The sequence below is a fragment of the Schistocerca americana genome, chromosome X, assembly GCF_021461395.2.
Source record: "Schistocerca americana isolate TAMUIC-IGC-003095 chromosome X, iqSchAmer2.1, whole genome shotgun sequence".
Taxonomy (NCBI): Eukaryota; Metazoa; Arthropoda; class Insecta; order Orthoptera; family Acrididae; genus Schistocerca; species Schistocerca americana.
The window spans coordinates 403,911,839-403,935,282 of NC_060130.1; the positions used below are offsets into that span (position 1 = coordinate 403,911,839).

At 41.5% G+C, this 23,444-nt stretch overlaps 1 protein-coding gene across 1 annotated transcript in view; it reads left to right on the forward strand.

Annotated features, from left to right (window-relative positions):
* Positions 1–23,444, forward strand: part of LOC124556050 (liprin-alpha-1) — a 406,425-nt gene that overhangs the window by 276,529 nt on the left and 106,452 nt on the right. The window contains exons 13-14 of the mRNA XM_047130083.1: positions 1,828–1,960; positions 12,640–12,857. Of these exons, the coding sequence (XP_046986039.1) occupies positions 1,828–1,960; positions 12,640–12,857 (351 nt within the window). The remainder of the gene's footprint in view (positions 1–1,827; positions 1,961–12,639; positions 12,858–23,444) is intronic.

Here is a 23,444-nt window from a genome sequence, read left to right on the forward strand (position 1 = left end):
TTACCTTGTGGAAAGTTAAGATAGTACACAAATTTTTAATAAAAATTTTGCATCTGATAGATTCTGAATTGAGATGATAATGATGTTTTGATCACTGTTGCTAAATATCATCAATATCTGCCACTTTCTCAAATACTGCCTTTCAGAATTTCATCAACATTCTGGTACTATCTTGAACATGTCCATTCAGAGATGATAGAGAGAGAGAGAGAGAGAGAGAGAGAGAGAGAGAGAGAGAGAGAGAGAAACTGACTCATGCACTTGCTAGACTGAAAGCTATAAAATGAGCAATATGTTTTTAAATTAATTTGGTTACCCAATACAGTCAACGTCTGTACAAATCCAATAAGGTGAAATATTACTGAAGAGAGTAGTGTTCATTTCACTTTATTAGATTCAAACGCCCATTTTGAAACATATATTTGAAGATTTTATGATAAGTAGTTGTTAACAATGTAGGTCTGTAGTTTTTCACATTCATTCTATTATCAGTCTTATAGGCAATTGTAGGTGAATTGTTTGTCTTCTCTATACCTCTCTACTTCTTATCATTTCATACAGTTTTTGAATACGGGTATGGCTCATTCATTTATCCTCTTTTTAATGAATCTTTGCTGTAACTACAGGCCGTTAGAACAGTATGATCTTTTTTAATACCTCCTTGAATGTGAAATTTACAAATGAAGCACATACTTTAGAATTATAAGTTTGCCAGAATTTGGGACCCAGTGGATGGACACATGAATTTGTTGGTCTAGGCTAATATAGTTCTATAGTGGACTGATTCAGGATATTATTTTTATAGAGAATGTAGTAGAAGGAAGTTGTCATCATTTTTAAGGCTTATAGTCTGAAAGATTTCAAATTTACAAGTTATGTTCAGGAATATCTTTTGATGTGGTATGAGCACTTCTTCAAAACTTCTCATACAAATGTGTAAATTGATGTTAAATTTCCTTTCTTGTTTTTCATCTTTTTTAATTGGGTGTTTAATGATCTTACTTTAAGTTTTTTTCTGATGTTGTTGGATCATACTGATTCTGTGGTATGCATTGCCATCCTTCTTGTCAAATGTTTGTCCAATACGTTTTGAGCATTACTTCTGAACTTTGGCCTGTGAATGCCAGAGCTACATTTAATAATTGTTTTCAAACTCCTCTGCAGATTTATGTTAAAACCGTAAGGGAGAACCAAATATATTTATTTTTATGAGTTAATAAATTTTCACAATGAAGTGAAACAGTGATCCAGGGAATGCTGATTTTTAGTTGTTTTTAATCCCAATGCTTTAATACAAATGTACATCAATTAATAATCGATTTCAGTCTGTGGTGAACATATTCAAATCTGTTTTATGATTGAAAAATGTAAGTACAAATAAATGTGCAATGTAAACTGCATAAGGTAGTATATATTGCTCATTTATATGTATTTATACTTTTTCACCATAAAACAGATCTGAAGATGGTTATTACAGACCAAAATCAGTAATCAGTTGATGTACATCTGCAAACGGGCACTGAGTTTAAAGAGAATGAAAATCAAATCCATACAGTTCTAATGACAGGCACTTGCAGAGTGAAATGTTAAATTAAGTAACTTTCTTTTAAACATTAATTTTGCAATAGAGTTTTGTATGAGACAGTAAGTTTGAATGTGTTATCTAATAGGTACTAATGTCATAGCTGCTATTGGTTTTGCATAGCCTCTAGGATTGTGTGAATTTTGTACTACAAAGCTCATAAGCTTGCTCTTTGTGGTCCAGTTTTCCACCACCTTGTAAGAGTTATAATTGTCTGATGGCATATTTCGTTTTTCTTTATGCAGGAGCCTATCTCCAAGTGGTGCAGATCCAAACTTTGTTCGTACACCAAGTCACTCGAGTTTCGATCCACATGCTGTGGCCCGAAGAACACCAAAGCCACGTGTAACAACTGCATTAGAAGAGGACCCCACCAAGGTAGTCTCTTAAAACTGATTAGAGTTTTCAATAAGAGATTTATATAAATTAATGAAAACAGTGACACTAAAACATTTAAAAAAATCTGAAGCTTTCAGAAGTAATACTATCTCATACCTGGGCAAGAAGGGATCAAGAGAAAGCAAAAATGTTGAATGTTGTAAAGTAAGGCACAGGAAATTGTAAACTCAGAGTCCAAGGTAAAAAAAAATCTAGTCTATAAGAACAACAGTCAAATTGCAGCCTATGACATCAACATTAAAAAGCAATGTAGAGAAGTCAGTGAACAAGCCTGTGAGCAGACATTACTGATAAGTATTAACCACTCAAGCCTTAGTGCACACTCATGAGCTTTGAGTGTTCGCACTACAGAACACCAAAATATAAGTAGTGCAAGGCCCATGTTTAAGCAGAGAGTGACAGCAGGGCTCCTTGTGGCCTGGCGTTGAACTCTGAACACAAGAAAATATGGCACCAAAATCCATATTTTTAATTAGAAATAAGTGGTTCAGATGACAGTGCTTTTTATTTCTACTTTATGGGTGGGCCTCTTAGTTGTGTAGTGAAATGCATGCCTGGAAACCTAAAGTTTTTTGTGACCTCACAAAGTAATATATTTGAGAAATCTCAGTCAAAAACTAAGATTAATATCTCATTGCTGGTGTTCACAGTTTTCGTGCCATGATCACAAGAGCCACACCAATTAACATGCACCAGGGAGCAAGAATAAATGAATTATATTTTCACTCATAAACAGAATACAAAAAAGTGGTTGCTTCATTGGGAGATTTGTTACTGGAGCGATTTAATTATGGCTGTATTGGTGGAGAGTAGTAGGATTCAGGTGCAGCCAATGTTGGGCCTAGTGATAAGAACTTGGACAAGATGTGGAGTGAGCACTCCAGAGCATACGGCAAAGGGAGTTTCAAATGAAGGATCGGAATGTGATCGGCTCTTGGCCCGGAGCAACTCCTGATGTGAACTGGTCCCGAGCTGCCAGGCGGTGCCCTGTATCATCACGTAGTGGAAGAATACAGCTGTGACAATCGGTGAGCACAAGACATGACCTATGGAGGAAGAACCAGTGCCTGCAGTGGCAGCACTGATTGTGACAACTCCCACACCACTAGCAGTGGCTGTGGGAGGTGCAGCTGACAACAGCCTGGTGTGCTTATGTTATTGCCATACTGTTCTGCTGCATCTCCCACAGTGCTGCCACCAACAGCCTGGAGTGGCGGCAGCCCACAGTACATGCCTGTGTTGCTTAATGATGGAACCCAGGTGGGTACAATATCCCTGCCCCCTTAAGACAAGATGGCAAAGACAGCTTAGAGGTGATGCAGCTAATGCCAGGATGTTGGAGGCTGGGACCAATGAGCCTTTGGTGGCATCAGTGGCTGATGAAAGGTGATCTCGATCAGTGGTGGCTGCTTGAGATGTGACGATGCCAGTGGGCTGATCAGACATCCAGTCTGTCCCTGATGCAACCGATAGGAAAGGCTGCCACAAACAGGGACATTAAAAATCACAGACAGGTAGGGTTGTTGTTGAGGGGGGCAAGCCAGCCACCAGGAGACGATGACAGTGATGGGACCAGATGTTGGCCAGAGATTTTCATCAGAACTTCCATGAGTGCCCCACCATATACCTGATGAAAAGGACAGTGGGAGGAATGGGGAATGGGAGTGATGGCTCAATAAGAGTGATAGGGCAGCAGATAGTGACACAGAAAATGAAACCATAGGAACGGAATCCACGACAGAGACGTCGAGAGAAGCTGTGCGGAGGCGGAGGAGGAAGCTGTGCCGGGGGCAGAGGAAGCTGTGCCGACAATGGAGGAGGAGGAGCAGCAGCAGCAGCAGGAGGAGGCTGTGCTGGTGGTGGAGCCAGTGGCAATGTGGCAAGCTGCAGCAGTGAGTGTGATGGTGTTGGCGGCTGGAGGTCTCGAGCCTGCAACCGGCATTGGGGAGTGGTGGAGGAGAAGGCATCTCTGCAGAATCCTGACATGGCAGCAGCACATATTACCACGGTGGCTGCAGGAGGAGTGGTTGGAAGCAACCTGGCTTACTTATGTTATTGCCATACTGCTCCCTACTTCTACGACGGTGGTTTCTCCAATGACATGGAGCAGTGGCAGTCCACATTATATGACTAAGTTCCTTAGCAATGAAGCCCAGGTCAGTACAATATCCCTGCCTCCTTAAGGAAAGTTCGCGAAGCCAGCTTAGAGGTGATGAGGCTGGTGTCGGGAGGAGGCAGGTGGGACTGATGAGCCGGTGGTGGCATCAGCGGCTGATGAGAGGTGTCATTTTATCGGGCTCGAGATGGGACAATGCTGTGGGGTAACCAGGCACCCGCTGTGGCACTGATGCAACCACCATGATCAGGGACATGAAAAACAACAGAAAGGCAGAGTCATCACTGAATAAGATGGGAGGCAGCAACAGTGACAGGATCAGATGTGGCACAGAGATTTGCATCAGAACTTCCAAGAGTGCCCAATCTCTGCCTGATGGAAAAGGTCAGTGGGAGGCACAGGGAATGGGAGTATGGCTCAACCAAAGATAAAAGGGCTGGACGAAGTGATGTAGAAAACGGATCTGTAGGAATGGAAGCCAGAATGAAGGTGTTAAGAGGGGCTGTGGTGGTGGCAGAGGCAGCCATGCCAGTAATGGAGGAGGAGGCGGAGGCGGCGGCGGCGGCAGTGGCTGTTCTGGAAGTGGAGGATTTATTATGAAATTCTGATGCTGTTGCACATGTTTGTGTATGCTGCTGTAGGCAAAATTTATGAATATCTATGTTCTCAAATTTTTCACAATTCCTGATGAATGTGGCAACTCCTTCTTTCTCCACTTCTGCCCTACAAACATGAGACACTAACCTAAATGCTGTAACACATCTATACTAAAGGTCACATGGTGTTCGGAGAGGTAGATTATGTCAGCTGGGTTTAATGCCTCTAATTTATCAATGCAGGTAATTAGTTCATTAATTACTTCTCAGTACCCAAACCATTTCAAGCAATAAAGGTAAATGGCATTTTACACTGACTGAGTTGAAATTGGGTGGAATTAAAGTATCTGCTCATTGCTGAAAATTTTTAATCAACAGATGCTTGTGGTGATTATTATATATAATTATGTCATTTTGTTCTTTCTCAAACTGAATGTTTCTTTCAATACTAACTAACCTCCTTTTAAAACTTAGTTTCTTTCTGTCCTTGCTAACTTAAAAAAGTGCTGTTCTGAACTCTGTAACCACTGGTATTTTATCACTCATGACAATGCCTTCACCCCATAAATTTTCTGCTATTTGCCCAGTCAGTTTACCCTTCCCCTGCTAATGAGGTGAAGGCCATGCCTAGTATAATCCCATCTACTGAGGTAATCAACAGGACTCAGGCCAATATGTGCCCCAGCACCTGAAATAAGCAGCCGTTCCATCTCCAAATTAACTCTGCTAACAGAATAATTCAGATGAGATTCATTGTGGCATCTGAGAGCAGATACAAACTCATCATTGGTATGTTTCAATGCTGTTGCTATCTTCGCAATATCACACTCTGCATTATACCCCGGATGTCTGTCAGTACTGTTGCCTGGCCAACCCACTATAACCATGGTATGACTTTATAGCAACTATGCTTATGAAAGTTAATAAAGCAATCAAGAAGGCTAGGAGAGAGTTTCTGCTTGATGGAACAGATAAGCAGGTCCCCCCCCCCCCCCCCCCCCCCTGCCCTAGTCAGAAACATACAAATTTACAGTAGCCATACACATCAATATATATATATATATAGTACTTTGCAACGTCCAAGGTGCTTGGAGTGGCTTGCAGGAGATCAATCTTTGTGCAGGATGTAGGGCACAAAAGGCACTCGAGCATGTGGCTTGTGGTTTGTTCTTGTCCACAATCACAGGACGTATCTTCTGTTATGAAGCCCCATCTCTTCAGGTTGTCTCTGGATCGTCCAACTCCTGATCATAATCTGTTTAAAGATTTCCACACCAGCCAGGTCTCGTTGTGTCCAGGTGGTAGTTCTTCAGCTTCTGGCATCTGCAGGTGAGGCGTTGACTTCTTCCATAACTCCAGCCTTGCCTTCTCTGGTGAAATGGTGAGCTCCTTTGATGTTCTCAGGAAGCTCTTTCGCGATCTCAGCCATTGCTGTGGTGGATTATGTCCGTGCAGTGGATGGGCACTGTCCTGTTCCACTTTCAGTCTCTCCTTGTTGGCAGCCACTGTTCTGCGTACGCATGGTGGCGCTATTCCAGCCAGGCAGTAGAGCTTATCAGTTGGGGTAGGTCTTAAGTAACCTGTGATCAACCTGCAGGTTTTGTTGAGAGCAGTGTCTACTTGTCTGGCATGAGATGACCTGTACCAGACTGGAGAAGCATATTCAGCAGTAGAAAAGCAGAGTGCCATTGCAGAACAGAACATTGCAGAACATCCACAGTTTGTGGATGTGATCCCCACTGTGTCCCAGCTAGTTTGTGAATTAGGCTGTTTCAAGTGGAGATTTTCATTTCGGTGTTCTTGCAGTGAGTTTTGAATGTCAGAGTTCTATCAAGAGTGACTCCCAAGTATTTAGGTGCCTGATGATGTTGGAGTTGGATGCCTGACCATGCAGTATGTAGCTTACGATTAGCTTCCCTGTTCCTTAAATGAAAGGCACACACTTGGGTCTCCGAAGGGTTTGGTCTGAGTTGGTTCCAATTGTAGTCGCTTGACAGTGTTCTAAGTGCTGTTGTCAGGTTCCTTTCCACTCTTTTAAAGAATGAGCTCTGCGTACCAAGGGCTAGGTCATCTGCATATAAGAATCTCCTTGTGCCTGGGGTCAGTGGCTGGTCGTTGGTATAAATGTTGAAGAGAAGTGGAGCCAAGATGCTTCCCCGAGGTAGACCATTTTCCTGTGCTCTTCAGCGACTGTGTTGTCCTTGAAATTCAACAAAAAACCTGTGGTTTTGGAGGAGGGTGCTGAATAGTCTAACGAGGTGGGCATTCTTGATCATATTGTATAATCTTGCATTTGATGGACAGTATCATACGCTGCTGTGAGATCCACGAAGACCATGCCCGTTACTTGACGGGTTTCAAAGCCATCCTCTATAAACTGAGTGAGATTCAAAGGTTGCCCTGTGCAGCTTCTGTTTGGTTGAAATCCTGCCTGTTCGGGTATGAGAAGAGGGTCTATTACTGGTAGGGTTCTATTCAGAATTATACATTCGAACAGTTTATAAAGGTGAATCAAAAGGCTAACTGGTCTGAAATTCTTGGGATGATTTGCTTCCTTTCCAGGTTTCTGCTCTTTCACCAGATCTTTGTTATTTGGCACTGGTTCATGCAGTTGTTGAAAAGCTGCAGGATCCACTTTCTTGTTTCTGGGCCAAAATTCTTGATTTGCTGCATACGGAGGGCATCTAGACCGGATGCTTTACCAGTTTTACTCTCCTTAATAGCCTCGTTTAATTCAGATATCTCAAATGGCAGAGTCAGATCCCTTGTTTGTTCTTGGGCCTCTTGCTGTACTTTCGGAACTTTGATTCTATGGCTTTCTTTCCCATTCATGAGCAGTTGGTGTGTTATCTGATCTGCAGTAATGTTGCAGTGTGCTGTGGATCTGGTTGGGTCATTATTGAGGCGTCTCAATAATCTCCACGCTTTATGACTGTTTCTGATGAGATCAAGTTCTTCCATAGTTTTAACCCAAGAATTCCTTTTGGATTCTTTCAGAGATGCAATAAGTTTATTCCCAGCTGATAGCATTGTCTCGCCGAATGGATCTTCTTCGAATAGTACCTTATACTCTGTAAATTGAGCACTGAGTTCTGAAGTTAGACCAGGAATGTATGATGTTCGACAATCTTGAGGAATTGCAGTTCTGGAGCACCTCTTTACAGCCCTCGCAAAAGTTTCATACGAGTCAGGTGAAGGTTCAATATTGGGAACTGCAGCGTCCTGCATTTCTGTAAACTTCGGGCAGTTGGCTTTCCTGAAGTTAAACCTCCTTCTGAACGGAACTGTTTGTGGTCTAACTGCTGCGTAAATTTTGCACATGCTTGGTCTGTAGTGTATTTGGAATAGGGTTGCAGACAGTTTTTATGCACTGTTGTGAGATGTTCTCGCTGCAAAATATCAGATCGGGGTTGTATCCACGTTTCCATCTGCCACTCTTGAAAGATGCAGGTTGCTTAGGGTCATGTATAAGGCTCAGATGATTGCCTTCCACCCATTCTTGTGATGCTGTACCATTCTCATCGTCATGCTCATAGCTCCACATGGTGCTGTGGCAGTTGAAGTCACCAGTCACTATTTGTGTGTGTCGACTATAAAAGTTATCAGGTAGATTGATTTTGAGATCAACGTCCAGTGGTTTGTATACGGATGTGACTGTACAGCCTTTGATTTCCAAAGTTAAGATTTCAATATCATTTGCTTCAGTAAAGAATTATGATATTATATGTATATCTGGTTGGACAAATATAGCACTTCCGTATTTTGGGTGGGGTCTTTCCGTAGCCAGTAGCATTCCGTTTATTTTTGGTCTGCTCATTTCACAGCTTCTGTGGGTCTCCTGTATGCAGAGTACTTCGCACTTGGTTTGTCTGCACATCCCTTGTAACAGTTCTTCTTTTGGTGATGATATACCTTCTATATTCATTGATATAATGATCAACTGTGGTCCTGAAAAGGACCAAGATGATGTTTCTGGTGTGAAAGGATCAGCCGCCAGAGAAACCTGATGCCCAGGGTACGCCTGATTGCAAGTCTTATCTTGGTCGGAAATCTTTGCCATCTTCGTGGAGTCTCCTTTAATGTACTCCAGATAAGCAGTAATTAACGTCTTATTTAAACAGTGAGCTGGCATCACTTTTTACCAGTACAATGGATGTCGAGGAATTATGGGCAAACTTTAAGCAGATTGTAAACCATGGTGTGGAAAGTTACGTGCCTAGTAGACGGATAAAAGATGGAAAAGACCCACCATGGTTTAATAACGAAATCCGTAAGATGCTGAGGAAAACAAGCTGTTGCACTCTAGGTTCAAAAGGGGACAAACAAATGACAAGTGAAGGTTAGTAGAGATTCATGTGTCTGTGAAAAGATATATGTGCGAAGCATATAACTACCACCGTCACACCTTAGCAAAAGATCTGGCAGACAACCCGAGAAAATTGTGGTTGTACATAAATTCGCTAAGTGGGTCTAAGGCTTCCATTCAGTCCCTTCTTGACCAGCCTGCATGGCTGTTGAAGATAGCAAAACAAAAACCAGTTTTAAATTTCACATTCAAGAAATCATTCACACAGTAGAACCGTACAAACATACTGTCATTTGACCATTGGACAAAACTCCTGTATGGACGACATAGTAACAAGCATACCTGGCACAGAGAAGCAGCATAAAGATTTGAAAACAAATAAATCACCAGGTCTGGATGGAATTCCACTTTGATTTTACAAAGAGTACTCTACAGCATTGACCCCTTATCCAGCTTGCATTTATTGTGAACCTCCCGCCGAGCACAGAGTCCCAAGTGATTGGAAAAAAAGTGCCGATGACTCCAGTATATAAGAAAGGTAAAAGAATGGACCTGCAAATTACAGACCTATATCCCTAACTTGTGTTCGCTGTAGAATCCTTGAACACATTCTCAGTTTGAATATAATAAATTTTCTTGAGACTAAGCAACTTATGTCCACGAATCAGTATGGTTTTACCAATTTGTGGAAAGCATGTCACATGGTGCCCCATTGCAGGCTGTTAATGAAGGTATGAGCATATGGAATATGTTAAAAAATATATGAGTTACTCAAAGACTTCTTAGATAATAGAATCAGTTATGTTGTCCTCAATGGCGAGACAAGAATATCATCAGGAGTGCCCCAAGGAAGTGTGATAGTGCTGCTGCTGTTATCTCTCAGGTTGGGCAGCACACTCTGGTTGTTTGCTGATGATGATATGGTGTATAGTAAGGTGTCGAAGTTGAATGACTGTAGGAAGATACAAGATTACTTAGACAAAATTTCCTGTTAGTGTGATGAATGGCAGCTTGCCCTAAATGTGGAAAAATGTAAGTTAATGGGGATGAGTAGGAAGAACAAATCTCTTTGGTGTATTGGGAAAATTTTGGGAAAGAGTGGTTCACCTGTAAAGGAGATTGCATATAGGATACTTATGCGATCCACTTTTGAGTAGTGCTAGAGTGTTTGGGATCCATACCAGGTCAGATTGAAGGAAGATACCGAAACAATTCAGAGGAGGGCTGCTAGGTTTGTTACCGGTAGGTTCTAACAAAACTGAAGTGTTACAGAGATGCTTTGGGAACTCAAATGAGAATCCCTGGAGGGAAGGCGATCTTCTTTTCAGGAAACACTATTGAGGAAGTTTAGAGAACAGGCATTTCAAGCTGACTGCCAACATACATCGCACGTAAGGACCACGAAGGTAAGATACGAAAAATTAGGGCTCATACGGAGGCTTACAGACAGACATTTTTCCCTCACTCTATTTGCGAGTGGGACAGGAGGGGAAATGACAAGTAGGGATACAGGGTACCCTCCACCATGCACTTTAAGGTGGCTTGCAGAGTATCTATGTAGACGTAGACCTTTCCTGGCCTTGTATTATTCAGCCTGAAGGGCAGCAATTTTCCCCTCCTTTTCCACTATTTTCCTATCTTTGGTATATGTCCTACAAAACTACTGAAAAGCTTCACACAGTTCCCCACTTGCCATACCATGACAGTCACCCATATGGTAAAAACTACGGCACCCATATCACCAAAGCCTGGACCTAACAGCTCTACAGGAAGTTGGGGCCCTTCTCACTTATGCCAGGTGTAATAGTTTAGTAACAATAAGGCAATTAACTAAGTTACCAATAAATAAGAAACAGGTTTACAAAAATTAGGACTATGCAATTGTAAGCAAACAAACTACTAGTACAAAGTTTCTGAATCAACAACGTAAAATTTGCACTACTTCCTGCAAATGTGAACTAAATAATGCAGAAGTGCACTCTAGCTAAGTTGCTGGAAAGTGAAATGAAAAATTAAGTGATATGCTCTAAGTTTACTGCATTCAAACATAAAAAGAAATACAACAACCTGACTGTATGATCTTTTCACATTTTTTGGTATATTACATAAGAAAAACTAAAACCTTTAATAATAAGCTTAAAAAACACACTAACACACACATTTATTGAGGAATCTGTACTAAATTAATTGTTACTACAATCTAAATGACTTATCTTTATTAGAATACAATAACTCATGCTTCTTCTACATCTACATTTACATAGATACGCCACAAGCCACCAGCAGTGTGTGGTGGAGGGTACTCTGTACCACTACTAGCCATTTCCTTTCTGTTCCACATGCAAATAGGGCGAGGGAGAAACGACTGTCTATATTTGTTCAAATTATCCCCGATTTCTTGAATCTTATCTTCATAGTCCATATGCACAATGTATGTTGGTGGCAGTAGAATTGTTTGGCAGTCTGCTTCAAATACCAGTTCCTTAAATTTTCTGAGTAGTGTTTCTTGAAAAGAACATTGCCTTCTCTCCAGAGAGTTCCAATTTAGTTCCTAAAGCATCTCTGTATGACTTGCATGTTGTTCAAACCTATCGGTAACAAATCTAGCAGCCCGCCTCTGAATGCTTCAATGTCTTCCTTCAGTCCAACATGATACGGATCCCAAATGCTTAAGCAAGAATAGATCCCACCAGCATGCTATATGCAGTCTCCTTTATGGCTGAACCACTTTTTCCTAAAATTTTCCCAATAAACCGAAGTCATCCATTCGCCTTCCCTACCACAGTTCTCACATGCATGTTGCATTTCATATCGCTTTGCAACGTTACACCCAAATATTTATATGACTTGACTGTGTCAAGCAGGACGTTAGTAATACTGTATCCAAACAATACAGGTTTGTTCTTCCTATTCATCCACATTAACTTGCATTTTTCCACATTTAGAGCTAGCTGCCATTCATCACACTAACTAGAAATTTTGTCTAAGTTGTGTTGTATCTTCCTGCAGTCACTGAACTTCGACACCTTACTGTACACCACAGTATCATCAGCTAACACCCACAGATTACTGCCCACCCTGTCCGCCAAATCATTTATTTATATAGAGGACAACAGTGGTCCTATCGCACTTCCCTGGGGCACTCACCATCAAGGACAACATACTGGGTTCTGTTACTTAAAAAGTCTATGAGCCACTCGCATACCTGTGAACTTATTCCATATACTCACACCTAGTTAGCAGCCTGCAGTGGGGCACCATGTCAAATGCTTTCTGGAAATCTATAAATATAGAATCTGCCTGTTACCCTTCATCCATAGTTCGCTGTATGTCCTGTGAGAATAGGGCAAGCTGAGTTTTGCACGAGTGATGCTTTCTAAACCCCTGCTGATCCATGGACATAAAATTACAGTCTTGCCTTGTGCAGGGTTGCCGACATGAAGTCCAGTTTATTTGTTTAAATCTACTTTCTGTATTCTCAAAGTACCTTTAAATAATGTGTTTTCTTGTACATCTAATTATCTTAAAGACCTAAAGAATGCAGTTGATGTGATTGTCCTATTTACTTGCAACATAATAAGAAAATTATTTACACTGATGGTACTGTGTTTCTGTAAAGTAACACAATTTTTGTGTTTAGGTATCAATGGGCATCTGTCAAGACTGGGAAAAATTGCAGCAGGCACATGTCTTGGCAAATGTTCAGCAGGCATTTGATGCCTCGAGTGATGCAGAAGGTGAAGACAATGAGAGCATCTTCAGTGCTGCAGAAATACTTTCTCCATCAGGACATACTGATGCTCAGACTCTGGCAATGATGTTACAAGAGCAGTTGGATGCTATCAACAATGAAATAAGGTAAGCTTTATACAGCTTTTTAAACAGTAGGACATACTAACAACAGTTGCATGCTACATTTGTTCCATTATGAGTTGGTTGTTAACAATCAGCTATAGTTTGAAAACAACATAACATTCACAGACGTAATGCTAAAAGGAGAAATGACTTTACAGTACCCACTGCTCATCCGTAGTGTGGCGCAGATGGGAGTGAGGTATTCAGCCATTAAAGGTTTTTGATCCCCTACCCAGTGATGTAAAGAATTTAATAGATGACAAAATCAACTTCAAACACAAACTGAAATCATATCTAAACTTAAAATCTTTTGAGTTGTTAGGCCCTGTCATATTTCCTCTAAAGTAATTGACATTTCGACCCTCTGCTGGGATCTTCTTCAGGATCTTCCAGTGTCCACTATCCCTAGAACACCGGACACCAGAAGATCCTGAAGAAAATCCCAGCGGAGGGGTCAAAACATTGATTATTTTAGAGGAAATATGATGTGGCCTAACAACCCAGAAAATTTTAACTTTAATGACAGTGACCACAAAGGCCTGCAGACTTACATGAAATCATATCTGCATGATAACTCTTGCTACTCCATTTACAAATTTCCAATGTGTATTTATTTATTTATTTATTTATTTTTGAGAGAGAGAGCGAGTGAGAGAGAGAGAGAGAGAATCGAACATGATTAAGTACAAAGCACTGGAAAAAAATTTGAGGCAGTTATGTGAATAATTTGCATCTCGTATGTCTAACCAAGAATGATGTGTAATATTGATCCATTGAACATGCAAACTTATAACTATTAGTACTTTGAAGTGACTCACCAATCAGAGACAGTAATTTTAATGTGGGATGCTGACAAGAAGGCACAATATGCATTTAAATAGAACTGCATAAATGTTTTATAAACATCCATAGCTAAGTGGCCAGCACTTTTAAGTAGGATATTGAAAATTTGGTTGAACCTTATATACTACCAAAGAATTTAACATAGAATAAAATGGGTTCCATTGAACACCATGCGTACAATAGGGGAAGCTTTCATCAATGACAAGGATTGATATATCCAGACTATTTTACATCCTCACCTCCTTACACACACACACACGTATATGTATACACTCTCTCTTTCCACATCTGTAATGCATTCAAGTGAGACCTCATGCAGAAGATGAAATGAAATGATCACTCAGCCGGCCAATGTCATATAGTATGACAGTCAGTATGATAGTGTTATGGAGTTTATTTTACTTTCATGTAAGTGTTGTGGAGGCATGGGGCGCATTGTGAGGGGGGGGGGGGGGGGGTTATACATTTAATGGAAAATTAGTGTGATTGGTATGATAATAGTGGTAATAAGTCTTGCAAAGAAATAGTGGAATAAATTTCCACTTCTCCATATATATCTTTTAATGCTACTATTCTGTTTGATAAAGGAAACTTTTCCATTAATATTATATTTTTACTTTTGAAATTACTCACTTCTAGTAACAGAGTGTATTTTGAACAACTGTTCTGGTAACTGAAAACAAATGAAATACACTCATTCACCAGAGCTGAGCAACAAACTAACTTCTTACACCCAAAACTCCTTGAGTTTTGTATTAGTCTCTCTCTCTCTCTCTCTCTCTCTCTCTCTCTCTCTCTCTCTCTCTCACTCACACACACACACACACACACACACACACACACACACACTAAAATTGTGACCAGCTGGAAACTGCAGTGTGACATTTAGTGTTTTTTTAGCTTTATTCTGTTGCAGAATACTATATTACTGTGCATTACTCCATAGGTTAATTACAGTTTGAAATGAAATTACAACAGATGATTCACTTAGAACAATTATTTACACAAAAATGTGAATGTGAATTTTCTCTAAGTGAATGAGAGAGAGTGAGGGGTGAGGTCTGCTTAACTTTCCACATGAGATGTAGAACATTAGGTAATGCACTGTACTTGTATTCATGAAGAGTGATGTTCAAGTCCCCTTCCTTGTCTGTCACAGTGTGCTCTGTATCCTTCCTTTTTTTTTTATCTTAATCTCACCAAAAACTATAGCATATTGGTCATTTTATTGAGAATCAATCCAGTTACACTTTCTCAATGTATATGCAAATAATATGAAATTAGGAAGTCAAAAATAATAGAAGATACACTGAAGAAAGGGAATCTGAAGTGTAACAGTAAAATACTATTTTGTTGGAATGGCAAAAATGAGGCAGTAAATAAATCAATGTCAGTTACAACCATGTGTTCAAAGAATAACAGCATTAGGGATTGTAAAGGTAAAGAGTCAAAATGATAGTTCTGGTTTACCATCTGGGAAGGATATTTTCTGCTATAGCATTGCCTGCTTTGTGTGGGGACAGATCTTATTTGTGTATTCATTGTTAGTATATACACTCCTGGAAATTGAAATAAGAACACCGTGAATTCATTGTCCCAGGAAGGGGAAACTTTATTGACACATTCCTGGGGTCAGATACATCACATGATCACATTGACAGAACCACAGGCACATAGACACAGGCAACAGAGCATGCACAATGTCGGCACTAGTACAGTGTATATCCACCTTTCGCAGCAATGCAGGCTGCTATTCTCCCATGGAGACGATCGTAGAGATGCTGGATGTAGTCCTGTGGAACGGCTTGCCATGCCATTTCCACCTGGCGCCTCAGTTGGACCAGCGTTCGTGCTGGACGTGCAGACCGCGTGAGACGACGCTTCATCCAGTCCCAAACATGCTCAATGGGGGACAGATCCGGAGATCTTGCTGGCCAGGGTAGTTGACTTACACCTTCTAGAGCACGTTGGGTGGCACGGGATACATGCGGACGTGCATTGTCCTGTTGGAACAGCAAGTTCCCTTGCCGGTCTAGGAATGGTAGAACGATGGCTTCGATGACGGTTTGGATGTACCGTGCACTATTCAGTGTCCCCTCGACGATCACCAGTGGTGTACGGCCAGTGTAGGAGATCGCTCCCCACACCATGATGCCGGGTGTTGGCCCTGTGTGCCTCGGTCGTATGCAGTCCTGATTGTGGCGCTCACCTGCACGGCGCCAAACACGCATACGACCATCATTGGCACCAAGGCAGAAGCGACTCTCATCGCTGAAGACGACACGTCTCCATTCGTCCCTCCATTCACGCCTGTCGTGACACCACTGGAGGCAGGCTGCACGATGTTGGGGCGTGAGCGGAAGACGGCCTAACCGTGTGCGGGACCGTAGCCCAGCTTCATGGAGACGGTTGCGAATGGTCCTCGCCGATACCCCAGGAGCAACAGTGTCCCTAATTTGCTGGGAAGTGGCGGTGCGGTCCCCTACGGCACTGCGTAGGATCCTACGTTCTTGGCGTGCATCCGTGCGTCGCTGCGGTCCGGTCCCAGGTCGACGGGCACGTGCACCTTCCGCCGACCACTGGCGACAACATCGATGTACTGTGGAGACCTCACGCCCCACGTGTTGAGCAATTCGGCGGTACGTCCACCCGGCCTCCCGCATGCCCACTATACGCCCTCGCTCAAAGTCCGTCAACTGCACATACGGTTCACGTCCACGCTGTCGCGGCATGCTACCAGTGTTAAAGACTGCGATGGAGCTCCGTATGCCACGGCAAACTGGCTGACACTGACGGCGGCGGTGCACAAATGCTGCGCAGTTAGCGCCATTCGACGGCCAACACCGCGGTTCCTGGTGTGTCCGCTGTGCCGTGCGTGTGGTCATTGCTTGTACAGCCCTCTCGCAGTGTCCGGAGCAAGTATGGTGGGTCTGACACACCGGTGTCAATGTGTTCTTTTTTCCATTTCCAGGAGTGTATATTGTATGTGGATAGAAATTTTCTGAAGGACGCTGTTTTGTGCTCAGTACAATGTAACATGGTGTGACATTACTAGTTGATAGCCATATTCAGCTTTAACAAGACAAATCGTTGTTGTCTTGTAAGGTACATATAAGAATCAGTGTGGAAAGCATATCTTAGAACCAAACAAAGTGTTACAAGGATATGGTGTTCTGTGCGATACTGCTGTACAGTGAATATGAAATATCATGAAGTGTCTTCAGTCTCATTATTCATATCCATCTCTCCTGTATTAGATTGTTAGTTGCATTTTGTTCACATCAGTCTACTAAAGTCCATGCTCAGTTCTTCTGTTTCTAGCAATGACTACACTACATTATCACAAAATAAACAAGACTATCAACACTGCTAAACAATTGTGTATCATGGTGTGTTAATACATGAATGTGTATATTATCTTTATGCCATTGCAAGCTTCATCAAAGTTGAAACTTCTTGGCAGATAAATACTGTGTGCCGGACTGAGATTCAAACTCAAGACCTTTGCCTTTTGTGGGCAAGTGCTCTGCCAACTGAGCTACTCAAGGACAACTCAAGACTTATCCTCACAGCTTTACTTCTGTTAGTACCTCATCTCCTACCTTCCAAACTTCACAGAAGTTCTCCTATGGAACTTGGAGGTCTAGCACTCCTGGAAGAAAGGATATTATGGAGACATGGCTTAGCTTGGGTAGCTCAGTTAGTAGAACACTTGCCAGAAAAAGACAAAGGTCGTGAGTTTGAGTCTTGGTCCAGCACTCAGTTATAATCTGCCAGGAAGTTTCATATCAGTTCACACTCTGCTACAATATCCTTTCTTTCTGAAATGCTAGTCCTGCAAGTTTCACAAGAGAACTCCTATGAAGTTTGGAATGTAGGTGATGAGGTACTGGCAGAAGTAAAGCTGTGAGGACAGGTTGTGAGTCATGCTTGGGTAGCTCAGTTGGTAGAGCACTTGTTCACAAAAAGAAAAGGTCCCGAGTTCTAGGTCTGGCACATGGTTTTAGTGTGCCAGGAAGTTTCATATCACAGCACACTCTGCAGCAGAGTGAAAATTTCAATCTGGATTCATCAAAATTGGTGCCAGAGTAAAGGCAGTTTATGAAATTACAGGGATATAGATTATCTCTTCAGAAGGAAAAATTCTGTGTGTTCTTTCATATAGTGGTAATAAATGATTAAGTGATTCATTTTACAAATAAAAACAATATGTTGTTGTTGTGGTCTTCACTTCAAAGCCTGTGCAAGCCTCTTAATCTCCAAATAATAGCTGCAACCTACATTTGTTTTGAACCTACTTACTGTATTCATCCTTTGGTCTTCCTGTACAATTTTTATCCATCACACTTCCCTCAAGTACTAAGTTGATTATTCCTTGATGTCTCAGAACATGTGCTATCAAACAATCCTTTCTTTTAGTCAAGTTGTGCCACAGATTTCTTTTCTCATGAAATCGATTCAGTACCACCTCAATATTTATGTTATCTACCCATCTAATCTTCAGCATTCTTGGAAGATTTTATTCTCTCTTCTTGTCTGAACTGTTCATTGTCCACATTTGATTTCTGTACAATGCAGCACTGCAGAAAAATATCTTCAGAAGAGACTTCCTAACATTTAAACTCATTTGAGATGTTAACAAATTTATCTTCTTCAGAATTGCTTTTCTTGCCATTGCCAGTCTACATTTTATATCCTATCTACTTCAGCCATCATCAGCTATTTTATTTCCAAAGTAGCAAATCTCTTCTACTACTTTTAGTGTTTCATTTCATAATCTAAATCCCTCAGAACTGCCTGATTTAATTCAGTTACATTCCATTACCCATGTTTTATGTTTTGTTGCTGCTCAAATTATGTCCTCCATACTGAAACTGTCAATTCCATTAAACTGCTCTTCCAAATCCTTTGGTGTCTCGAAGAGGATTACAGTGTCATCAGCAAACCTCATAGGTTGTTTTATTACTTCTTCCTGTACTTTATTCCTTCCCAAAATTTTTCTTTTGTTTCCTTTGCTGCTTGTTCAGTGTACAGATTGAATAAGTTCAGGGCTAGGCTACAACCCTGTCTCAATCCCTTCCAAACCACTGCTTCCCTTTCATGCTCTTCGCCCCTTACAACTGCTGTACGGTTTCTGTATATACATAAATAAACTTTCACACCATGTTTTTTTACCCCTTCTACCTTTAGAATTTCAAAGAGTGTATTCTATTCATGATTGCCAAAACCTTTCTGTAAGTCTACAAATGCTGTAAATGTAGGTTTGCCTTTATTTAATCTGTCTTGAAAGATAAGTCACAGGGTCAGTATTGCCTCGCATATTACTACATTTCTCCGAAACCCAAACTGATCTCTCCTGAGGCTGTTTTCCATCAGTCTTTCCATTCTTCTATAAATAATTTGTGTCAGAATTCTGCAACCATGATGTGCTGAACTGATAGTTTGGCAATATTCCCACTGTCAGCACATCTTTCCTTTGGAATTGGAATCACAATGCTTCCAGCATTGTGGAAAGTGAAATATGATGATTGTACAAACAATATCTTTTCTCTGTATGTAAGCTGTAATGAAGTTCATGAATTTGTTGAATGATTCCTTGTTCATTGTTAAAATATTCTGATAGGCATCTGTCTCTGTGCTAGTTCTCTTCGCATGTTAGTTTGACCCTGTGCAGAATGCCTTCCAAGTCACTTTTTTGCCCATTACCACTTCTCTTGCCCTTTTTCTTTTTGCAGTACACAGCGAATGCATTGGAGTTCTAGATAATCAAATGTTGACATGTTCACCATGAAAGCAGAGTTCTACCTTCCCAGGCATAAATATTGCACAATAATATTGTGTTGTTTCTTAGCCTCACACTTTTGCAAAATATATTGACACAATATTATTGCACAATAAATAGTGAGAGTGTGATGGTCCATTTACAGTTTAAAATATTGTTTCAGAATATGCCTCTAACCATAATATAATCAACCTGAAACCTTCCAGGGTGTCAAAGTCTTTTCTACGTTTCATAATTCTTAAATTAAATGTTAGCAATAATTAAATTATGCTCCTTTCAAAATTCTGCCAGTTGCCTTCTTCTTTCATTACTTTCCCCCAGTCCATATTATTATACTACTTTTGGTTTTCAATCTTTTCCCACTGTCGAATCCCAGTCCCCCATGACAGTTAAGTTTTCCTCTTCTTTAACTAACTGAATAATTTCTTTTACCTCTTAATACTTTTTTTCCAATTTAATCATCATCATCATCATCATCATCTGCATAACAGGTTGGCATATGAACTTGTACTACTGTGGTGGGCATTGGCTTTGTGTCTAACTTGGCTAGGGTAATATGTTCGATATTCTGTTCATAGAAACTTACCAACATCATTATTTCCTTATTCATTATTAGACCTACTCTTGCATTACCCCTATATGATTTTGTATTTAGGCCCTGTACTCACCTGCCCAGAAGTTCTGTTCATCCTGCCACTGAACTTCACTAATTCCCACTATATCTAACTTTAGCTGATCCATTTCGCTTTTTAAATTTTATCCAAGAGAATGCCATCATTTTACCATACAGCAGAGATGGATGTCTTTGAGAAAAATAACAACTGTAATTTTTCTTTGCTTTTACCCATTCGCAGTACAAGCACAGCAAGGCCTTGTTGTCTGATGTTACAAGATCAGATCAGTCAGTCATCCAGACTGTTGCCCCTGGAGCAAGTGAAAAAGCTGCTGCCTGTCTTCAAAAACCTTATGTTAGTCTCACCTCTCCACAGATACCCCTCTAATGTCGTTGCACGTATACTATGAACCACACAAGCCTCCCACCTTGGCAACGTCTATGGTTCATGAAGGTAGGAAAACAATGTAAAATCTGATAAAATGATATATTTGGAAAAAAATTGTTGTTCTTTCGTATGAAACTTCGTCTTGCAGAAATGATTACTCAGACACTTCTTGCACATGTTTCAATTCTTCTATGACATTTCACATGTCCCAAAAAGAGAGACAGAGGCTGAGGGACGGTTATTAGACAAAAGTGGAAAGAGTGTGACATGCAAATACGTCAGAAAAATAAACACTAACAGATGTACTTCATGCAGCACATGCTTTGGAAAGCAATCCACAGCAGTCATTTATAGATGTCGACATTTTTAGATATGGTTCCTAGTAACTCAGAATAAGGGAGTTAGAACAGTGAGCTAAATAATGCCATGTCTTAATGGATTTGATAACAGCTATTGCTGTATTCCATGCAAAAAACAAATACATGGATACAAAACAGATGCTGATGAATGAAACATTCAGTATGTTGTTTGTTTGGTTGTGTTTAATCCATAAAACATTCAAGTATGGTTAAATAATGTGACTAATATTGTGTACTGTCATTTCAGTGTTCATAAAATTATAGTTTAACACTAAATTTAAGCTTGAAACGAGGACATACCAGAAGCTTGGCACACCACAGAAATGGAAATAATAATATAAAAAGTCCTCAAAAGGTAAATCACATCAGCCAAATGGTGGTAGGTGTTATAACCTTTAATAACCAATAATTGCGTGGATATTCAAACACACTCACTTATGAACAATAGCTGGTTACATGATAACAACTCAGTATCTCTCATTCGACTGCCGTGCCGTGACATGCGGCCGGCGCCGGTCGTAGCTAGGTGGCGCTCCCGCGCTCAGCCGAGTTGCGGAGCACTTCTATCGCCGTTTGCGCGTACTGTCATGGCGGTACTGTTAAATGTCGTGGCACTGTCACAGCAGTAGGGTCAATTACAAACAGAGATGAAGCCAATTTCTACTTTTGTCTTTTGCAGACTTTAATGGGATGTTGAACATCCAGTTTCTTCATGTTTACTTGCAGAAATATAGAAAAAATCTGAAAAAATCATCAGAAGCTTTTGTAATTTTGTGAGTCAGATTTACATTATGTTACTGGTTTGCTTGTATTTGTGTCATTCCGACCCGTCCTGATACCGATGGGCGAGAACAGCCCCTAGGCCATACTGTGACGCGTCAGTCGCCAGAACCAAGTGCTGACCCGGACGGAATGTGGCAAGACAAGGCGCCCACTGCAAATGAGCCTTCAGGCGGACAAAAGCCTGCTCACACTCGTCGGACCAACAGAAAGGGACGTTTTTGCGTAACAGCTGATGCAGAGGATGAGCTACCGCCACCGCGGATGGAATGAATTTGTGATAATAAGCAATCTTGCCTAGAAACGCCTGAAGTTCTTTGACCGTAGACGGCCGGGGTAGAGCGTTAATGGCCGCAACGTGCTGACGTAGAGGACGTATACCCTCACGGGACAAGTGGAAACCAAGATACACAATGGAGGGTTGGAAGAACTGTGACTTGTCCAGATTGCACTTCAACCCAGCCGAATGCAAAACCCGAAACAGTGAACGCAAATTGCGAAGGTGCTCCTCAGTGGAGGCCCCCGTGACAACAATGTCATCCAGATAGATGATGCAGGCGGGAACGGAAGCCATGAGCTGTTCCAAAAACTGCTGAAAAATGGCCGGTGCGCTAGCGACGCCAAATGGTAACCGCTGGTACTGATACAACCCACAAGGAGTGTTGATGACGAGAAATTCCTTGGAAGAAGCATCCAACGGCAACTGATGGTACGCCTCCGATAAGTCAAGTTTGGAAAAGAACTGGCCCCCAGCGAGCTTGGTAAATAACTCCTCAGGACAGGGAAGAGGATAAGTGTCAATGAGGCTCTGAGCGTTGACGGTGGCTTTAAAATCAACACACAGTCGCAGACTCCCGTTTGGTTTAGAAACCACCACGATTGGCGTTGCCCATTCGCTAGAGGTAACAGGAGGGAGAATCCCTGAAGCTGTTAACCTGTCTATCTCAGCCTTGACAGGTGCACGCAACGCCACCGGAATAGGGCGTGCCCAGAAAAACTTAGGGCGAGCTGTAGGTTTAAGAGTAATGTGGGCTTCAAAATCCTTGGCACGACCCAGACCAGCAGGGCATGACCCAGACCAGCAGAGAACACGGACGAAAATTCAGAACACAATCCATCCAGCTGTTGATACAGAATATCCTCAGATATGAGGTGCACATCATCATCAATGGAGAACCCGAACACCTGGAAAGCATCATAACCGAACAGATTTTCAGTGCCCTCATGATCCACCACATAAAACGTGAGGGGCCTAACAACAGACTTGTAGGCAGTGGAAGCATCAAACTGACCAATGATAGGAATTTTCTGTTTATTATAAGTTCTCAGATTTCGCGTAATTGGAGACAAGGGAGGGGAGCCCAACTCCAAATACGTTCGAGAGTTAATGAGAGTTACTGCAGAGCCAGTGTCCACTTGCACGCAAATGTCTTTATCCAGAACACGAACAGTAACAAACAACTTATTTGTTTGAGAAAGCACACAGTTAACATCCATGTCCTATGCCTCGTCCTCGTCGACAGGAACTTTAGAGGACTGATACACAGAAGCAATGTGGCCTTTTTTTCTACATGAATTACATGTAGCCCAACGTTTTGGACATGCGGCCCTGTCATGCTGTACAAAACAACGTGGACAAGAAGGAAGTGTGGAACGAACCTGCTTCTGTGGTTGCTGTTTTCGCTGTGAGCGTTGCGGCCCAACGCGACGTTTTTTACGCGAGTGAACCACCGCCACATCTTCGTTCTCCTGTGAAACAGGCAAATTGTCCGTGTTGAAAGTTGACTGTACAGCGCCTACATCACACCACGCGTCTATTTGTGCG